General features: G+C 36.2%; 1 protein-coding gene and 1 long non-coding RNA gene across 2 annotated transcripts; both read left to right on the forward strand.

The window, feature by feature from the left end:
* Nucleotides 1–1,350: 1,350 nt before the first annotated feature.
* LOC141696837 (uncharacterized) lies at nucleotides 1,351–7,233 on the forward strand. Its single transcript, XR_012564509.1, has 3 exons — nucleotides 1,351–2,384; nucleotides 3,267–3,509; nucleotides 3,606–7,233. It is a non-coding gene; the product is annotated as an uncharacterized LOC141696837 (long non-coding RNA).
* A 5,937-nt stretch (nucleotides 7,234–13,170) lies between these two features.
* On the forward strand, nucleotides 13,171–19,247 carry LOC141698283 (uncharacterized). Its single transcript, XM_074502953.1, has 2 exons — nucleotides 13,171–14,016; nucleotides 18,515–19,247. The coding sequence occupies exons 1-2, from the start codon at nucleotides 13,620–13,622 to the stop codon at nucleotides 19,039–19,041; spliced, it is 924 nt and encodes a 307-aa protein (XP_074359054.1). The 5' UTR covers nucleotides 13,171–13,619; the 3' UTR covers nucleotides 19,042–19,247.
* Nucleotides 19,248–20,706: the final 1,459 nt, after the last annotated feature.

Consider the following 20,706-nt stretch of genomic DNA (forward strand, 5'->3'; position numbering starts at 1 on the left):
CTCTTTCTTGAAGTGAGGCAAACCACAAAAAAAGACAAAAGACATAAGAATTGAAAAGTTAAAGCGGAGAAGTGATACACAACATATGATGTATGATATAAGTATAAATTTTCTTCATAGTAGTATTAATTTTCTTAATACCAAGGAGATTCAACTGTTAAATCTCTTTAGAGGAATTGCAGTCAATCTTGGATTATTAGCATCCTTTCCAAAAATTTTATCCCAATTTAAGATAATTTTCATCGTGCCTTCTTTTTAATCGAGGCGTGTCTTCAACCTACAACCTATATGCTCATTCATTTTTTTAGACATATGTTTGCTTCAGTTTTATGGGGCCTTCAGTAACTCAACAATCAAGCAAGCAATTTAAGTTTTGTCAATTCCCTTGTGTACTCCCTTCACCAACTAGTACAAATATTTTCCAACATCTTCTTTCATGTTAACCCTACCACACTTTGGTTCACTTAATTGAAAATTTCTTATTTTAATTATGTTCGAGGACCCGTCCTGAATTGTATCACTCCATAGAATGTAGATGTACACCCTTATTATTTCTCTCTCTCCAGATAAGACGCGTCTTGGTGTTTTACTCTCCTACCAAATCTTGATTTTCACATCAACCAAGTCATTATCTTTAATTTAAAGTTTCTACTTGCTAGTTATCCTTTAACTTGCTGCACTTTAATTTTCTTTACACTCGTACATAAAATTGTAGTGCGCTTTCGTTAACTCTTGGTGTAGCTATATATTTAAATTCGAGGATGCCGTTCTTCCGCACATTTTACTTCATTAAACTCTTCTTTCTTCACACTTTAGCAATCATGTTCCAATATATATGTGTGTATATATGAATGTACATACATATAATATACCCACCTGAATCATATGCGCATGCAAGAATACAAATTATTTGTTTGGCTTCTATATAGCGTATATAAACTTTTTTCTGCTGAAATTTTTAACACAGGCTACCATCACACAAGTGAACGTGGGTTTTGTTTTGACAATTCACTTGCCAAGTTGGTTTGACAATTTCTTTACTTTTCAATTTAGCAAACACGAGAGTCATCCATATACATTGACTTCATATTTTTTATTCAAACAAAGGCGCGCCCCTTGTATATCAATTTTTATGTAAGCTGGACATCGATTTTATAACCCCACGTAAGTCTAACTATGAATTTTCTATTATCAGTGCAGGATACCAGGAACCGCAATACTGTAACTTTGATGTGATACTTTTCCTTTTTCTTTTTCTTTGCCCCACCCCACATGTTCCTTCTTCCTTACTGTATCAATATAAATTGGATTTTCCCCTATAGTTTAGCTCAATAGGTGTAATAAAAAATAAGGGCGCGCCCATTCTTCCACCTCATCATTCTCGTATTTCTGTTGTCCTTATAAGAGCATCAACTAACATAATATAGTTTTTTTGGATTGTCAAAGCCAACTCCATCAATTATCTTCTCGAATGCTCATCATTCAATCAACACGTCGTTAAGTACCAAACACACACCTTGCCCATAAGGTGCGTCTTTTTGTTTTGTTATTCAGAGGTGTGTGTCATCTAATAGACTACCAATCTACAAGATAAGCTTCTATGCCACCACTGCAAAATTTAAATAGAAGCTCTTCATTGCTACTTACCAGTAATTATCCGGATACACCCACAAGCATAACCCATAAAAGCTCTTCGTTCATTTTCAATACATGGGCTGCGCATCGCCTTACCAATACAAAAAGGGCGCGCTATGCTCTAACCATCGAACTATAGTTCATGAGAAAAACATCATTTAATTTACTAAGTCTCAGATGGCGGCTTTTCCTTCATTTTCTACTTCCTTGTATACTAGTCTTTTTCTTTTAGAACCACACGTAGCACAATTCTAAGTCTCTGACACTCTTAATGGTTGCAAAATGTACCTTGATCTTTTATATGTGGAGACGTTTAAGAATCACTTCCCAATACTCCACCACCTTGGCTGTTCCGGAACGCATCTGCACAACAATTTCAGATTGAAGTGCTTCAAGTTAACTGTAGAGTTTTCCTTGTAGAAGGTTCTCGACATCTGCTTCAGGAATTGAATGCAGATCCCTTTCTTCAACAAGTAACTCCGTAGGTGGTTGCTCTCCATGCAGTCTAGCCTAATCGATACTTTTTTTTCTTCCAAGCCTCAGTTAGTTCCCAATCACAAACCACTTGAAATGTCCGATTGATCCTTATGTAAACATGGCACAGATGAGATGTCAAATTAGTTTAAAGATTGTGCAAATTATGGTAGACTCGGTATTGGCATCTAGCAGCACATATGAAGCAACAATTATCGTCTCCTGCTAGTTACAAGCAGAATCGTAACTTTGCTTTCTATGGTAAATTGGACAAGGTACATGCTTTTCCACGTTATTATTTTTATTCTCTTCATGGGAGGGCGCGCCCTTATAACCATATTATGTATATTTTGTTTCTTTTATTCGCATCATTTCTTGTTTTCCTCTTTTCTTTGCATGATACATGAGTTGGCCAAAAAATCTAGTGAACGCGTCCTTGCCAAGGAGCTACAACGTTATTTTATTGCTATTTATATTTCCATATGATGGAAAAAGGTTACAAGTCTGTAACCATATTTGTTGTGCAACATTTATGAATATATTATGTTTGATTCTTCACTTCTTTTTTTATGAGCGCCATTTCGAGTAATATAGCACTATAGTGTATGTTTTCCTTTCTCACAAATCAAAAATTCCACCACCTCACCATGTTAATCTTTAAATAATATAAGGTACCCAATTTTGCTATAATTCTTGTGGGACTTGTCACCTTTATTATCAACCCATTTAATTCTCAATTACCTTCACCCCATTACGTATATGCATGTGAATTTCCATGGACTTACCATAATTTAAACCATGTATTACGTGGCTCCCAATGTCAATACCTTTACCACATTTGCAAGTTCCCTCGGTTGTAGACTAGAGGCAAAGAATTTGAGTTTATACATTATTTATTTAAATCCATGTAGACCCCACCATTTAAACTACAACCATCTTGGTTTTTTTTTAATTTTAAAGTTTGAGGACCCACCTTGTGAAGTTCCTGCTTGCTAACTCGATTTATCCGTCATATAAATTGTGGCTTATTATTTATTTTCATTAAGCAATCTCACTTGGATGCTTCTTCCTTCCACATGCTTTTTGTCGTTGTTTTTTCATTTTATTTTCATCTACCTTGTAGTGAAAACTTAATCTTTCCGCTTTCTTGTACACAGGGCAGGGCGTGCTCTCGTACTCACAACCTACGTGCACCCTTTACACTTGTTCTATTTTTTATGAAAATAATGAACCCCCCACTTTTTCTATTTGAGGCGCCTCTATGCTTTCCATGTGCATCATAATCGTATTCTGTTCAATCTTGTATAAAAATTTCTTTTCTTTTAAGTCTTCTTCATGGAGGTTGTACACACAGGGGCTTCTACAGACGTACAAGGATCTCACTAATATATCATTATTAGGTAAAAGGGATAACTCCTTAATATCCTGGAGCCGCACCTACATACAACTTATTTTTAATCGAAGTTAAAGTACTGAGTATCCCTCTTATGTTGTAGCTTCAACCTTTGCATCTTAAGGCACACCTGATGGCATAAGTCAAAGACATATACACAACACTCATTTCAGCCATGTCAAGTGGAGGGGCTTGCTTCTGTCTGTGGTGCCTCTCCCTATAATCCATTCGAGGAATTATGGGGCACACGCGTTGCATCACAAGGCCTCGCTTCTCCAATAATTATTTTTTTGAAGTTCCAATATTAGAATTTCTCGGTAATCATTGTTGATTCCTTGTATTCGAACCTTTTAAAGTTCCATTCTTTTTAAGGGCGTATTTTCACAAGGAAACACTTCTCAGGAAACCTACTAAATAGAGGGCGTGCCCTAGGAGAGTTGGACGCAACCCTTAGTTATTATTATCAGGACGCGCCTTATTGTAAAAAGTAGAGGACGCGTCTTTTGGGTTTGTAGGAATTCCCTTCGTGTAGAGCTTCTGTACTTGGAGTTGAAGATGAGTTCCCCAAAATTACGCATCTTCGTGAATTCTTCTGTAAAGGGAAACCAATTGTCTTCCCATTCCAAATCACAACTGACATGTCCTTTGTAGGATATTCCTCTTGCACAAGTTCAGGAAACGAATAATAGGATCACAACATAACTAGCTAGGTGTTATCTTGAGGGAGCTCTATGAATATGAAACATTCTCCTCCAGATCCGTACGGAGCCACCCCTAGCTATCCTTCTCCATCACCGCTCATCGGAGGTCATCACTTTCGAATAAACTTAACACATAAACTTGGAAGCAACAACTAAAACCCCATATTTAAAACCACCTTTAAGATTCAAATCGCCTTTAAAATCAGATCTCACTCGGCCATCCTGGGCTGGAAAGCATCGTTCATGGATCTCCTTCACTGTGACCGTGGATGGAAACCTTCAGATCTTTTCATAAAGAACCTTCATCATGGTGAGATATCTCTTCCTCCCGAGATTATGATCTTGATCAGCACCCCTCCTTCTAGCGCCAACTTGTTAACAGGAGAATTTGGTAACAACAATATTTGAGGTTCGTCGCCGGGATCAAAATCTACGATGATGTTTTTTCACTTGAAAAGTGAGTAAAATGTGGTGGTTGTGATTAATTAGGGGATGAGATTGCTTAGGATTGATGGTGGCTCCTTATGGCTCTCGCTTCCGACCCCTTGCAATTTGCCTACATATCCCTATTTATAGGGAATCAAGCCCACGTAGTTCTTGGAGAATAAGAAAACTAGTGGGCCTAGATTTCTCATCCCGAGGACCAGTAGGAAATCTACTGGAAACCATCTTCTACTAAATTTAGGAATGTCTGCCGATGAGGCCTAACCACAAAGGCCCAAGGCTCATCCGCAGTTTCGAGACTTCACAAATAGGCATGTATAGCCGTGGTTCACCCCAAATGTTGAACGCATCCTTGTCCCCCGGGTAAGGAGATCCTACCAGATTGCAGGGCAAGTGATCCCAAGATTTTGGATGCAAAATACAGGATACTCCGAAGTCTCCCAACAAGGACACCCGTTGACTACAGAGATAGAGCTCCCCAAAGCACACACCAGAGTTTACCTCACATTCCTAATGAGGACACTCATTGACTACAGGAGGAGGCCTTCTGTCCAGGCATACCCCTGAAGGTGTCTGACCACGGACACCGTATTTCTATGGTTACATTACAGAAAAGAGTTCTTCAATAAAGTACCTGCATCAAATATGTTAGTAATAATAATCTCTTTACCTATTGAAATATCCAAAAAATTTATCCAAGTAGCATGTCAAAGTTGTTTCCGCGACAAGTAGAATCTAAGGGCGCTTCCAAACAGTTGTACTATGCACCAAGTTGAAGCTAAGGGCGCGCCCAAACATTTTTGTATGTTGGCGCCACCCTGTGTCATCACCCTTTGATCTCTTCTTTTATCATTATAGGGTGCGCCCTAACTAATTCAACGGTTAGGGCTTGCCATAATTATGTCCAAGGAATGCCAATGTAAGAATCTGTCAAAGTAATCATGTATGGGGAATCAGTCCAAGGAATCTGTTGTTGTGCAAGACATGCTTGTACTTTAAAAAGACTAAGTTAAATTGACAGCCCTAAGTAAGTTGTATGATAATCTAAGTTTGCATTTTGTATTGTACCACTTAAGTCTGTAAAAGTATAAATAGACTAGACTGGAGTATTTTTCTGTAAACAGTCTCAAGCCTAAGAATAAACTCTGGAAGAAGATCATGAAGATCATGCCTCAGAGAAAGTGTGAAAAAGTTTGGAGTTGAATAAATCTGTTTTGAGAAAAATATTTTAAGTTAAGAAGGCTACAAGTCACAGATTAAGTCTTATAGAGAAGTCATTCGAGAAGTCCATAATGACTTATCGAGAATTCAGGAAAAGCTTATAGAGAAGTCTCAGAGATATCGACAAGCCAAATGAAGATATGAAGATCGGAGATATCGACAAGTCATTTCTACACTAGAGAACTCAGAGATATCGACAAGCCAAATTGAAGACATGAAGATTAGAGAAATCGACAAGTCAAATTATCACTAGAGATCTAGGAGGTATCGATAATTCAAAATATCACTAGAGATCTCTGAGATATCGATAATTCAATTCTACATGCAGAAATTTAGAGATCTCGACAATCTAAATTTTATTATAGAGAACTAAGAGACTTCGATAAGTCAAAACAACTATAGAGTAATGAGAGATCTTGATAAGTCATTATACTTATCGAGATGTCGAGTTCTCTATATAACAAACTGGAGATCTTGATGTAAAACTCAAGTACAGAATGCAGATCACTTAAATATCGAAGATTATCAATCAACAAACAAATCAATCACTGATTTGAAAAGTCTACAAAAAGCAGCTTGAAGAGTACAAGATCAAAGGCCAAGATTAACTGACAAAGTAAAGTCACAGACATGCACGATTTGCAAAGATACACTAAGCCAGAAATAGAAAGTTTTAGTTAACTGAACGTAGGGTTTAGTACATGTTATTGTATGCTGTGTAAAATCAGTATTTACTGTTTTATAAAGTAAATACTGGATGCTTTGTTTTAGGGTAACAAATAGATCTAAAAATCTTGTAACTCTCAAGAGAAAAACTGAGTTCTTAACTTACTAAGAACCCAAAAATTTGTAGCAAAACACTATCTTGATTTTATATAAAAATAAGTGAGTTTGAAAGATAGTGTGTAGTGCATGTTTTATTATTCATGTTAAAACATATATCTCTACAAGACATATTACTTTGTTCACCATTCATAATAGTTCAAAAAGTCATTAAAATCGTCTAAAACACATTCACCCCCCTCTGTGTTGTATTCATTACCTAAAAAGTGGTATTAGAAAAAAATATGAAAGCAAACAGATTAAAGATCTTGGAAGAATGAATACACAGAAGCTGAGCAGTATCAAAATCCCTACCTTTGACAGATCTAACTATACACTATAGAAAAAGAAAATGCTATTGTTCATCAATATGGTCAATCCATTATACATTCAGATCCTCAAGATGGGCCTTTCAATTCCATGGTAAGAGTTGAGGAATCTACAGATGGAGACATGGTCATTCCAGCACATTATGCTCCTAAAGATCCTTCAGAATATACTGAACCTGAAAATAAAAAAGTCTCTCTGGATAGTGGCTTGCAGCTGATCTTGACAGAGTCACTTGACAATGTAATGTACAATAACATTATCAACTGGGACACAACTAAACAGATCTGGGAGAAAATAGAGATCTTATGTGAAGGAACAGAGGAGGTTATGTCAAACAAAAGGAGGATTCTGGTTTCTCAGTATGAGGGGTTTATGGCTAAACCAAAAGAAGGTATCACTAAAGTTTTTGAAAGGTTCAATAAATTGATAAATGACTTGCAGCTACATGATAAATACTATGAAGCTGAGGAGGTTAACGTACAGTTCTTGCTAGCTCTTCCTGACCATTTTGAACAAAAAATATCAACTATTAGAGAAGGAAGAGATTTAAGCAGAATGACTTTGGAAGTTCTTTATGGAATCTTGAAACTTATGAACTTGAAATGCTGCAAAGAAAGTCATTGAAAGCACACCATGGTCATGTTGTTGATGGTTCAGGTGCTTTGATTGTGAATGACAGAGAAAAAAGTGAAGATGAGCAAGATGATCAAGTTCCAGCTGTTCAAGCTATGGAACAGAAGCATAAAGGGCCTTTGAATAAAGTTATGTTGGAGCTGAAGGAAGATGAATATTGCACTCTGGATGAGCTAGATGAATTGGATCAATCTATGGCTTACTTGGCTAGGAAATTTTCTAACATAAGAGTTAAGAAGCCAAGATTCTTCAAAAGCAAAGGACAATCTTCCAACAGTAATAATTGGAAACCAAAAGCTCAGTATAATTCAGCTAGCAAAGGTGGCTACAAAACATGATCTGTGGATAGATCAAAGATAAGGTGCTTCAATTGTGATGAGTTGGGTCACTTTGCTACTAAGTGTAGAAAGCCTAAGAAGTTGACGAAGGATAAAGCTTACTTGGAACTGGAAGCAAAGTATGAAGCTCTCTTGAAGAAGCAATCTGGAAAAGCTTATATTGCAGAAGGAAAGAGTTCGGATGATACTGATGTTGATGATGAGGATGAAGAAGTTGGAAACTATGCACTTATGGCTTTTGAGCATGGAGAAGCATCCACTTCAAAATCAAAGTACCAACTCTAACCACTATTAATTTGAATGCTAGTCAATATAAGAAGACTGTGGAAAATATGAGTGTGTAGATGTTTCATATACACAAGCTTAGTAGCAGCTCCTGAGGAAGTCAGTAGGCTAACAAAAGCAAATGAGAAGCTTGAGAGTCAGAAGCAAAATATGGATCTACTGCTTGTGGAGCTTGAGTCAGTCAAGCAAAAAAATGAATATCTGAAAAACAAGCTGAAGTGTGCAAGTGAGATTAAAGCTGTGTTAAGAGAAAAGACTGAGAAAAATGAGGTGAAACTGAAATCATTCAGGAATGCATCTAAGTTGGTTGGTCAGTACCATGAGAAGAACAAGCCATGTGCTAATATAGCTATTCGTCGTGATTATGATGCTTTAAATAGCAACAAGAAAGTTGTAGGTCATAAAGGAAAAGCAACAGAAAATGAAGATGTCCCAATTATGCTGAGAAGGGTTGGTTCACCTATGTTCAAAGTATGTGAAGTAGATTTCAGTGAAGAGGAGTTGATCATAAAGCAAGAAATTGATGATGAAGATAATGAGAATAAAAATGCAGAAAAAACTCTAACTTCCAAAGCTGAAAAGAAGGCCATGGTCAACCAAGATTCCAAGACACCTGTCAAGGAAATAAAAACTGAAGATGCAAGAAAGAAGAAGAAGAATAGAAATGGAAAGATAGGGTAAACAAGAGCAACAATTTTTCTTATGTTGCAGATGCTCCAAGAAAACAATGTCAAAAATATGGCTTTGTTAATCATCTAACTCACCTTTGTAAAAAGGTTGTTAGTAAGCCAGGAGTGGGAGCATGCAAGCACAATGAAGCAAAAACTGAAGATCCCTACTCATTCTGTGATAAGTTTGATTGCATACCTTGTAACATGAAAGTAATGACAAGTTGCCACAAGCTGAGAGTTGATCTTAAAGAAATCAATATTGAATCTTCAGCTAAAAAGAACAATGCACATCATTCAATGAACTCTATTCTATCTGAATCATCAAACTCTACCTCTATCATATCTGTTAACAAGAAGAAAGTACTCAACACTGCTTGGATTTCTAAACACACTTAAACTCATTATGTGCAGGAAAAAAAGAAGAAAGTCATATGGATCATAGAAAGTGGATGCTCAAGACATATGATAGGTGATATGGCCCTACTATCACAGTTTGAGGAAAAGGCTGGCCCATTAGTGACCTTTGGAGACAACAACAAACGCTTCACAATGGGATATGGAAAATTGATCTCTGGAAATGTTATCATTGAAGGTGTAACAGTGGTAGTTGGTCTTGAAGTGAATCTTCTCAGTGTCAGCCAATTTGCAGACAAAGGTTTCAAGGTTTTATTTAACAAAGAAGAATGCACTTTTATCAACAAGAAAACTGGTGAAGTTGCTCCAACAGGAGCAAGGAAATGAAAACTTGGACTCATAAAATGAGGATGAAATTTGTTGCTTCTACACCAAGGCATCTGTAGAGCAAAGCAAACTATGGCATAAAAAGCCGTCTCATTTGAATTTCAAAGCAATCAATACTCTAGTTAAAAAGAAGTTGATGAGAGACATGCCTAATCTGGAATTTGCTCAATATGAAGTCTATGATGCTTGTCAAAAAGGAAAAATGAAAAGATCAAGTCATAAAAGTAAAACTGTGAATTCCATAAGTGCACCTTTGTAACTTATTCACAAGGATTTATTTGAACCAGTTAATGTCCAGTCAATTTCAAGAAAAAGATATGTACTGGTGATGGTGGATGACTACTCAAGATATACATGCGTATAATTTATATACTCTGAAGATAAGACTCCACACATCATAATTGAGCACATCAAAAAGATTGAAAAGCAGGCTGAAGATCAGAATTGTGTGAAAAGATTGAAGAGTGATAATGGAACAAAATTTAGGAATGCAACCTTAACTGAATTCTGCAAAGACAAAGGCATTGTTCAAGAATTCTCAGCTGCTAGAACACCTCAACAAAATGGGGTAGTTGAGAGAAAGAATAAAACACTAGTAGAGGCTGCTAGAATAATGCTGCAAGATGCAAAGTTGCCAACTAGGTTTTTGGAAGAAGCTGTGAACACTGCATGCTACACTCAAAATAGATATCTCATTAACAAGAATCTTGGTAAATCACCTTACTCAATCCTGTCTAAAAGAAAGCCTACTGTGAAGCATCTTCATGTGTTTGGAAATAAGTGCTATGTTTTGAAGGACAACTCTGAATATGTGGGAAAATTTGACTCTAAAGTTTTTGAGGCAATTTTTCTGGAATATTCATTAGAAAGAACTGCCTACAAGGTCTATGTACTTGAACAAAAGAAAATTATGGAAAGCACAGATGATACTTCTGATGATGACAAGTGCCCAGGCTTGGAATGCCTTGATGAAAATAAAGCAGAAGCCCTAAAGTTTGAAAATCTCAACATTGATACTGATTCTGGTGATGAAGCTGAAGTCAACACAAATCACAGAATAGATGAAGAGTCAACTGAACAAGTGAATCAGGAGAATGAAAGCTCATCTCATGGACCTGAATTTGATAGCACAAACTCAGGGGGAGAAAGAGAGGAAAGTTCTGCAAGTCATGTAAATGGTGAAGAAAACACAGAAAACTCAATTCAACAAACTCACACTAGAAAATGGGATATAAGTCACACTAGAGAAGCAATTATTGGTGATCCAACTGCTGGAGAGAGGACTAGAAGTGCAACTGTAAATGAATGCCTTCATGCATGTTTTCTTCCACAAATTGAGCCAAAGAAAACTGAGGAAGCCCTTCTTGATCCTGATTGGATATCTTCTATGCAAGAAGAACTAAATCAGTTTGAGAGAAACAAAGTTTGGAAATTGGTTCCTGCACCAAAGAACAGAAGTATAATTGGAACAAAGTGGGTGTTCAGAAATAAAATGGATGAAAATGGGATAGTCACCAGAAACAAAGCAAGGTTGGTTGAAAAAGGCTACTCACAGGAAAAAGGAATTGATTATGATGAAACTTTTACTCCAGTTGCAAGACTTGAAGCAATAAGGATTTTTCTTGCATTTGCTACACATTCAAATTTCAAGGTTTATAAAATGTATGTGAAGAGTGCATTCCTTAATGGTGAGTTGGAAGAAGTGGTTTATGTGCAACAACCACCTCGCTTTGAAGATCCAAAATTTCCAAGTTTGTATACAAGTTACTCAAGGCTCTCTATGGACTTAAACAAGCACCTAGAGCTTGGTATGACCCATTGTCAGAATTTTTAATTAAGCATGGATTCACTAGAGGTACTATTGACAAAGCTCTCTTCTACAAAAAATATGGTGATGATATAATCCTAGTTCAGATCTATGTGGATGATATTATCTTTGGTTCTAAAAATGAAAAGCTTTGTCAAAGATTCTCTAATCTTATGCAGAGTGAATATGAAATGAGTATGATGGGGGAATTAAGTTACTTTCTTGGATTTCAAGTTAGTCAAAAAAGTGATGGAATCTTCATCATCCAAACTAAGTATATCAAAGATTTATTGAAAAATATTGGTATGGTTGATTGTTCACCTGCATCTACACCTATGTCTACTGCTACAAAGTTGGATGAAGATAAAAAGGGCAAGAGTGTAGATATCTTAAGCTATAGAGGAATGATTGGATCTTTGTTGTACTTAACTGCAAGTAGACTAGACATCATGTTTGCAACATGTTTGTATGCAATATTTCAAACCAATCCAAAAGAATCACATTTGATGGTTGTGAAGAGGATTTTCAAATACTTTAAGGGGACTCCAAACTTGCGATTATGGTTACCTAAGGGAACTGGTTTTGAAGCTGTTGGATACACAGATGCATATTTTGATGGATGCAGGGTTGACAGGAAGAGGACTAGTGGAAGCTGTCAGTTTCTTGGACAAAGACTTGTATCCTAGTATAGCAATAAACAATAATATGTATGAACTTCCACAGCTGAGGCTGAATACATTGCTGCTGGAAGTTGTTGTGCTCAGCTAATGGACTATGGCCTAGTATTACAAAAAATTCCTATTATGTGTGACAATACTAGTGTTATATCTATTGTGGCTAATCCAGTCAATCATTCTGGAACAAAGCACATTGATATAAGGTACTATTTTATTAGAGAACATGCTACAAATGGTACCATTGGGCTCATTTTTGTTCCAACAGAAAAACAATTAGCTGACATTTTTATTAAACCTTTGGATGAAGCAACTTTCACTAGACTTGTACGTGAAATTGGAATGGTTAATTCTTCATCCTAAGGCAAGAACTCAGCTAATGTTTTACAGCAGATTAATTTCTAATAAATCAAAATTCATTTGATTAATTGGAAATTAACTGAAATATGAATTATAAATATTTCAGAAATTTCTGCATATTTATTATTTTTTAAAAATTCAAAATTTAGCTTGGATTTTTTTTAATTCTAAGAAAACTGTCTAAATGTTGATTTACATTTTCAATATGTAAAATTAGCACAAGGCAGAATTTTAGTGATCAAGAGTATATAGAGAACTGAGTTCTCGATAAGTCTAATTGACTTATCGACAAGTCATTTTAAGACTTCTCGAGTGAGTTCTCGACAAGTCAATTTTCTGACTTCTCGAGGGACTTCTCGATAAGCTTTATTATGACTTATCGATAAGTCATTGTAGAGTTCTCTATAACTGTTAACTCACAGAGTTCTCTCCAAGTACAATTTTAGATTTATAATAGAACTAAAATAATTTAACTCAATAAATTATTTTAGTAAAATACTTTTGATAAAATTATTCTGATTTTATTTGGATTTATTAAAATAAAATTTGGAAATAATTCAGTCCATTTTAGGATAAACTGAGTATTTATTTGACATATCGACAAGTCAGTTTTAGTTCTCTAAAAGAGTAAATTAAAATGACTTCTCGATATGTAATTCTCTTTTTAAAATGACTTCTCGATAAGAAAATTCCAAACATTTATTTTTGAGTTCTCGATAAGTCATTTGCTTTTACTATAAATATTCAAACATCTCGACATACACATACTTACGCCTTCGAGAACTCTAAGTGACCTAGAATTTTCAATTCCAAACCGATTTCTCTCTCGTTTCAAGCCCTTTCTCTCTCATTTTTCTTACCCATTCCTTCTTACTCAACAACAATAACACTCAACAATGTTAAAGCTGAAATCCCCAAACAAGGAACCAACTACCTTGCTTTCACTGATGCTAACCAAACCCCTGATAGTTTCAAGGGGTTGTTGAATTTTTTGTCTAAATCATATCTTGCAGGTGCTTTAACTAATAACCCAATCTTGTACTTGGATGTCCTGCATGAGTTCTGAACAACAACTGTAGTAAGGACATTTATGAATGACAACTCTGAGTCCATGGTGGTGACCTGTTCAATTGGAGGACAATCAGTAGAGTTTAATGAGCAAGATGTGAATGCAGCTTTGGGTTTTCTAACTGTAAATCTGGTGGATGTGCCAACACAGGATGAGCTAGCTGAGTTCATGGATTTCATCAACTATGGTGGAAGGATCAACCTAGCAAGTCTGAACAGAACAAACCTAAGGAAGGAATGGTCTTTTGTGTTTGATTCTATAGTCAGGGCCTTCACATGCAGAAAGACAGGATATGACAACATCTCAAGTGTGGTGCAGAAGCTGGTGTTCTCAATAGCTTACAACGGACACTTGAATGTTGGTCTATTGATCCTAGAAGAACATGCTACCAGGATAATAATGCCCCTAACTACAAGAGGTAAGGAAATTTTCTTTCCTAGATTTATTATGTCTACTTTATATCATAAAGTATCAGTCATACATTTGCTTAATGGTATAGATAGCATAAAAATAGGCAATTGTAAGCAAGTGTCCAAAATTATATTTGGGTCACTCACTCCATTCATGATGGAGAGGTTTAAGACTTACCCTTACCCCATGCCTGACATGAGATCAAATGCACAATCTAGTACAGCTATGGTCCCTGAACCTGTAGAAGTACAAATACAGGACAACCAAAAGGGGGATTCCCAAGCTGAGACCACTTCTTCTATACCACTAAAAGCTAGGAAACCAACCACTTCATCCTCCCAAAAGGGTGAAGTGATTAAAAAGAAGAGAAGATAGGCAAACCTATCAATTATAAATGAGAGTGGTGAGGAAAACACCGAAACTGAGTCACCCTTGGTCAAGAAAACAAAGAAGTCTAAAAACTTGGAGCTGACCACTCAAGCTACCTCTGAATCCTCTCAAAAGGATGTAGTTGTAAACAAAGGACTTAAACAGACTCTAGAGGCACCCTCTCAAAACGATGTCTCTATTGAAAAGAGCATTAGCCCAAATGCACATTGTAATGAGTCTGCACAACCATCACTTGAACAAATACAAGTGTATGGAAGGTGAAATAGGGATGACACAAACAAGGAGAGCATATCCCTTGAAGCTCCCTCATCCATTCAGGGGGAGCTTCCAACACTCACTTCTGAATAACAAATTCTTATCTCTAAAATTTCTTCTTCGTATACAACACTTGTATCTAATCCTCAAGTACAACCCCACTCAAGTGACTTGGTTCAAGAAACCTTGCTCACCATCCAGACACCAAATTTAGATGGTGAAAGGCTACTAGCTGGGGTAGACCTTGATTCTAATATCTGGGATATATCGTGTAATTATTTTTGCTAATAAATAAATATTATGCATGTTCAGTATTTATTCTGTGAATTATTTGTTAAGTGGTATATGTGTTTGGATGTTTAAAAATAATATAAATTGAGTATTTTAATTTTTATATATCAAAAATAAAATATAGATAATTGTCATATCGTCCTATTTATTTTTATGTTGATTTATGATTTTATAGGAAATTTATGGATTTTATAAAAAAAAATTCCGAGTATTTATAAACTATTTAATTTAATCGGGAACCAGCCGACTTCACCCGTTCTTATGTTTTTATAACCCGAAACTCTTCTGAAAACTCCTTTCTAACCTAATTGCAATATTCCGAGCATTTTCCATGTTTCGACTTTTTCGATCCGGCGTACGGTTTGTCCTGTGCGGGTCCCGGCGTAATATTTTCGATACAAAATTTGTTTCGGTAAATCAATAAAACACGTATTTTTGATAAACGGGATCTTTTTATTAAACTATTATAATTGTCACCTCGTAATATGTGTAGCCAGGCGCTGAGACCAAGACCGCAGTACAAATTATACTGATTTGGATAATTATCCCGAAAACCGGTACCGTTTGGATCCGCATTTATAAATAAACGTATTATTTTATATCCGGAATGATCCAATGGGATACTAATTTTCCGTAATTATAAATAGCCTTTACCGTATTTTATTTCGTACCGAAAATCATTTGCAAACAGTAATTATATAATTTCACAGAGAAAATACATATATTCATAAACCTTTCTGAGAATCAAACTGCAAAATCAAGGTGTTATTGAAATCTGCTCGAGAAGCTCTAGAAACCAAAATGGAGGTTTTGAAGTATTCTATCAGATTCCAGAACTTGTTTTACTGCAGAATCAAAGGTTGATTTTATATATTTTTATTTATTTACTAATTATTTTGATTAAAAATATGAATTTCTGTTCGGATGATTGTTTGAATGATTTGATGCTTGCATGTTGTAGAGCTTCTTTTCCTGATGATTTTGATATGTCATATGACTGATTTGGAGTTCAATAACATGTTCAAAATTGAGTTTGATTTTCGAATTTTGAAATTAGGGTTTATAATTCGTTTGAATGTTCTTAATTGAATTTGGGGGTTTCTTATTTCGGGATAGATAGATGTTCTAGAGGGGTGGGCTGTGTTCCTTATGAAATTTGCAATCGATTCGTATAAGTCTTGTAAATCGACGAGATCTGTAGAGGAGGGAGTTGTCATTTGAAGTTTACGTCAAGCTCGCCGAAAACCGGCGAACTTCTCGGCCAATTTCCGGTCAACACAGGGATTATTAGAATAAATTGATGGCATGGTTGTGTTCCTGGTGTTGTGTAGATGTGATCTGGAGGTGGTGGTGGCCTGAGCATCCCTGGATCGTCTTCTTCGGCGAGAAAGGGGTGTTTTCCGGCGAACCCTGTGAAAATTACAGTTTAGTACCCATACTTTTAAGAACGATGCAGTTTGGTCCCTGTAGTTTGTAAATTTTGCAAATAACGGATTCCTTTTTATAAATTATTTAAAAATTATATTTCTTATTTATTTTAATTATAAAAAATTCGTTTTTAATAACTGAAAATTTAAAAAATTATTATTTTAATTCCAAAAATTATTTTTAATTCAAAAATTAATCTGAATTAATTAGTTAATTAATTTTAGTTAATAATTAATTAGTTAATTGGTCAATTAATTCAAAAATTAATTGACTAATTGATTTAATTATTTATTAATTGATTTTAATTAATTATTTAATTAGATTTAATTATTTATTAATGATTTAAAAATTCTGAAAAATAATTTTGAGCTTTAAAATATTATTTTAAATTATTTTCAAGGCTCGATAATTATTATAAAATTATTTTGAAGCCAGATTTGACCAACCGAACCCTGTCTATTGCTTTAAAATTGACCCAACGACCCGTTTTGACTCCGAAAAAGATTTTAAAAATCATATTAAATACCCGAAACACTGTTCAAAACCCGAGATTTCCTTATAAATAAAATTTCATTGATTTTTTGACGTGCTCTGTGCTATATGTGACTTGTTTGTTTGACTGTCGATCTATATGTTCAGTATTTACTTGTTTTTAACATGACTTTCAATCCGTTAGTCGGATTTGGGTAAAACGAAGGGTATATAGAAGTGTATACTAAATAGAATCATATAAGTTGAGTATTGATAGATACTTATGGTATATGAGCAGACGAGGCAAGGCGTAGGAAAGGGAAACAGATAGTCGAGGAGTAGGAGATTGTGATTGGAAATGGCAAGTGTTCTGAACTTTCTCGAGATATATTGTAGATTATTGATAATTCTGTTTTATATTGCAAGTGCTTTGAAGCACTGAACCCTAAAACTTGATTCTAGTTATTGATCTTTGAACCGTAAACCTAATTCTTTCTGAACCATTGATTGTTGAATACCCGAATACAAACCACAGATATACGATACTACTCCGCAAATACATACAAACTAAATACCAACCATTGAATCAAATTGCTTACATATTCAAACCATTGTACCTTATGCTTTGAATGACCAAATCCTTATAACCTTGAAACTTTGATTCCTTTGTTATCCAATTCTTTCATTACCTAACAACCATTCTTTGAAATTGCCATATTGTTCCTTTGTGAAGATTGAAACCATCTCATTATTGGACATCCAATGTTGCTTATGATTATGTTTATTGCTTTACATTATTTATCCTGTTATTATGATAGAATTGGATTATTTTATAAAATTGTGGACCAGATTCGTGGTCAGACCAGATTGGTGGTCAAGTTAGGCCAATATGTGCCTTGGATCCAGTAATTAGAGCAGAGCCGTGTGCCTTGCTCGGGGTTAGTGCATGACTGATCAGCATCCTAACCTTGGTTTTTAAAATGAAAATATAATATCCAATTCTAAATCATTAATTATTGTTCACTTGATACCTTAACTCTTTTAACTTGATGATCATTATTCTCAGTCTTATCAATGTGACTTGCTGAGCTAGTTAGCTCGTTTGTGCGATATTGTTTATGTTCTTTTCCAGTTAAGAAGGAACTAGTTGGTAGCGAGGATCCCTAATCCAGTGCGAGAGTTAGGGGTCCAGGTTGATCGAGTTAAGCTAGCCGACAGCTTTTGGAATAGTTTGAGTTTGTAAAGTTTGTAATAATGTTTAATATTCAGTTGTAAGTTTAAATGGTTGGGATTTGGGCGTTGTAATATAAGTGTGTGTGTGTGGCTTGTGTACATACTTTAACCTGTTGCGGTCCGTGGTTGTTGGTAAGTAGGGTCACTGCATATTATTATTAACTTTATTATTGTCATAAGCAGGTTAGAAATAAGGTGTGTGTGTGTGTGGACCCCAAACTTCTGACTCGGGTTTGGAGGGTGCCACAGGTTTGGTATCAGAGCTACAGGTTATAAGTCACTGACACAAGCCTAGATTGATGGGAATGTGTAGAGGGTTAGGAATAGAAGTAAGAAATAGAAAGATAGAACGTCGAGAGGTTGAGTGCTACGGTATAACAGGTATTAGTATGATTCGCTTCGTGGTTCGAGATTCTTATGTTGTGATATGATTTCAGATAGCAGCGATGACCGACTCTTTCATCCCTGTATCAGCTATCACTCAGAGCCCTCAGTTGGAGGACCATCTTCAGATCCACTTTCTGTTGCTCTACCAGTGTTGGCTATTTTACCTCCACCTATGTTGCAGCCTGTACTACTGCAGGCTATTCCACCCCTAGGCGTGAGGCCACCTATCAGAGGACCCCCTCCAGCTGATTCAGATTCCACTGGGCATTCAGTTGCGAGTGTCCCATTCCAGTCTACATTGCATCCTGTTCCTTATTACCGGTATGAGGCTCTTCTATTGGAGCGTGATTCCTTATTGGCACATATCCGAGAGCTGCAGCATATCATCAAGACTACAGATGTTAATCGTGGTATGAGGGAGCTTCGAGAGGAGATCCATGTGACATGCAGGATTCTTGAGGCTAGGCTACATGGAGCTACATCACCTGGCCGAGGCCCTGATGCATTTATGGGATGGGCTAGTGAGGTGATGGAGGATCTTGAGAGGCTAGGCGGACCAGAGTTTCCTAGGAGTTAGATCCAGAGATGGAGATGCTGAGCAGTGCTGCTGTGGTTGTTTAGTATGTACAGTAGTGTGTAGTATGTATCAGTAGACTTTTGGGTTGTATTTATATACTAGATCTGCTGACTAGTGAGTAGGTTTATTGTACCCTTTTGCTTTTACTTCCGAAGCGTTTTAACGCTTGTACTACCTAAAACTTTTGATCTATATATATCAATACCTTTTCCTTTCCAGCATTGTCATTTACATTACTACACATGTTTTACTTTACCTTATTTATTGCACCAGTTATACCCCTGTGATACCATATACCCTATTCCCTTAACTGTTTATATTCTGTAAAGAAGCATGCAATTTACTTAGTTCAACTATTACAACTGTTTTCAAAATGAGATATTTCTGTTTTACAAAACTTTTCTTTTATGCAAAGGATTTGATTTAAAGGCTAAATAAGTTATTTGATTCTTTACAGAAAATGCCTCTCAGAAGAAATACCCGCACCAACACCCAGAATGAAGAAACCAACAACAACAATAACAACCAAGATGATACCAACCAGAATGTAAACCCAGGTGCCATAGACCCAGCAATAGCCCAGATTCTTCAAATCTTGGCTCAACAAACAGTTTACCCGACTCAACAACAACAAAGACAAACCAATCCCCAGGTAACTTTCAAAACTTTTCAGGCGGTAAACCCACCAGAATTCAAGGGTTCCTTAGATCCGATTGAAGCGAATGTTTGGTTAAAGGAAATAGAGAAGTCGTTTGCTTTAGTTAAAGTAAAGGAAGAACAGAAGGTGGAGTTTGCAAGTTATTATTTGAAGAATGAGGCCACCTATTGGTTGGAGACTGTGAAGACATTGGAAGGTACAGATGTTATTACTTGGGAGAGGTTCAAAGAATTGTTTTTAGAAAAGTATTTTCCTCAGTTTGTTCAGGATCAGATGGAGCTGAAGTTTTTAGAATTAAAGCAAGGAAATATGTCGGTAGCTGATTATGAGAGTAAGTTTGAAGAATTATCAAGGTATGTGCAATCATATGTAGATACTGATAGGAAGAAGGCTAAGAGATTCCAGCAAGGTATGAAGCCATGGATTAGAGGGAAGGTAGCCATATTTGAATTGGATACCTATGCAGGAGTTGTACAGAAGGCCATGATTGCAGAAACTGAGAGTGAGATGTCACAGAAAGAAAAGGAAAGTAAGAAGAGGAAGTTTGAAGGAAATGAAGGACAGTCACAACCAGGGAAGTTTCCAAATATTAAGAAGGGCAAGTTTCGGCCAGGGAGAAATTTTAATTTCAAGAAGCAAAATGCAGGCGATGGAGGCCAGGGCAACCGTCCAGTCAATGTGAATTAGCCAAATCAGTTGAGGTTAACTTTTCCAGATTGTGAGGTATGTGGGAAGAAACATGGAGGAGTTTGTAATAAGTTAAATGTAGTTTATTTCAAGTGTAATCAGAAAGGGCACTATTCGAGGGAGTGCCACAATCAACCAGCGAGAGAACCAGTAAACAAGGATCAGCCTAACCGGAATCCATCGGTTAAGGTTCCGGCTATTGGATTTACATGCTTTAAATGTGGGAAGCCAGGACATATAGCCAGGGATTGCAAGACACCAGCCCGGTCAGTAATGCATTGAGGATAATGGGATCTACTCCAGCAGTAAATGAGACTCCA

Source organism: Apium graveolens, chromosome 11 (genome assembly GCF_009905375.1).
Source record: "Apium graveolens cultivar Ventura chromosome 11, ASM990537v1, whole genome shotgun sequence".
Classification (NCBI taxonomy): domain Eukaryota; kingdom Viridiplantae; phylum Streptophyta; class Magnoliopsida; order Apiales; family Apiaceae; genus Apium; species Apium graveolens.

Bases quoted from the DNA above. Each gene is read 5' to 3' on its own strand.
- LOC141698283 (XM_074502953.1), top strand. From the start codon at position 13,620: ATGAATGACAACTCTGAGTCCATGGTGGTGACCTGTTCAATTGGAGGA. The intron at 14,017-18,514 runs GTAAGGAAATTT...ATATGATTTCAG, and splicing joins AATGCCCCTAACTACAAGAG to ATAGCAGCGATGACCGACTC.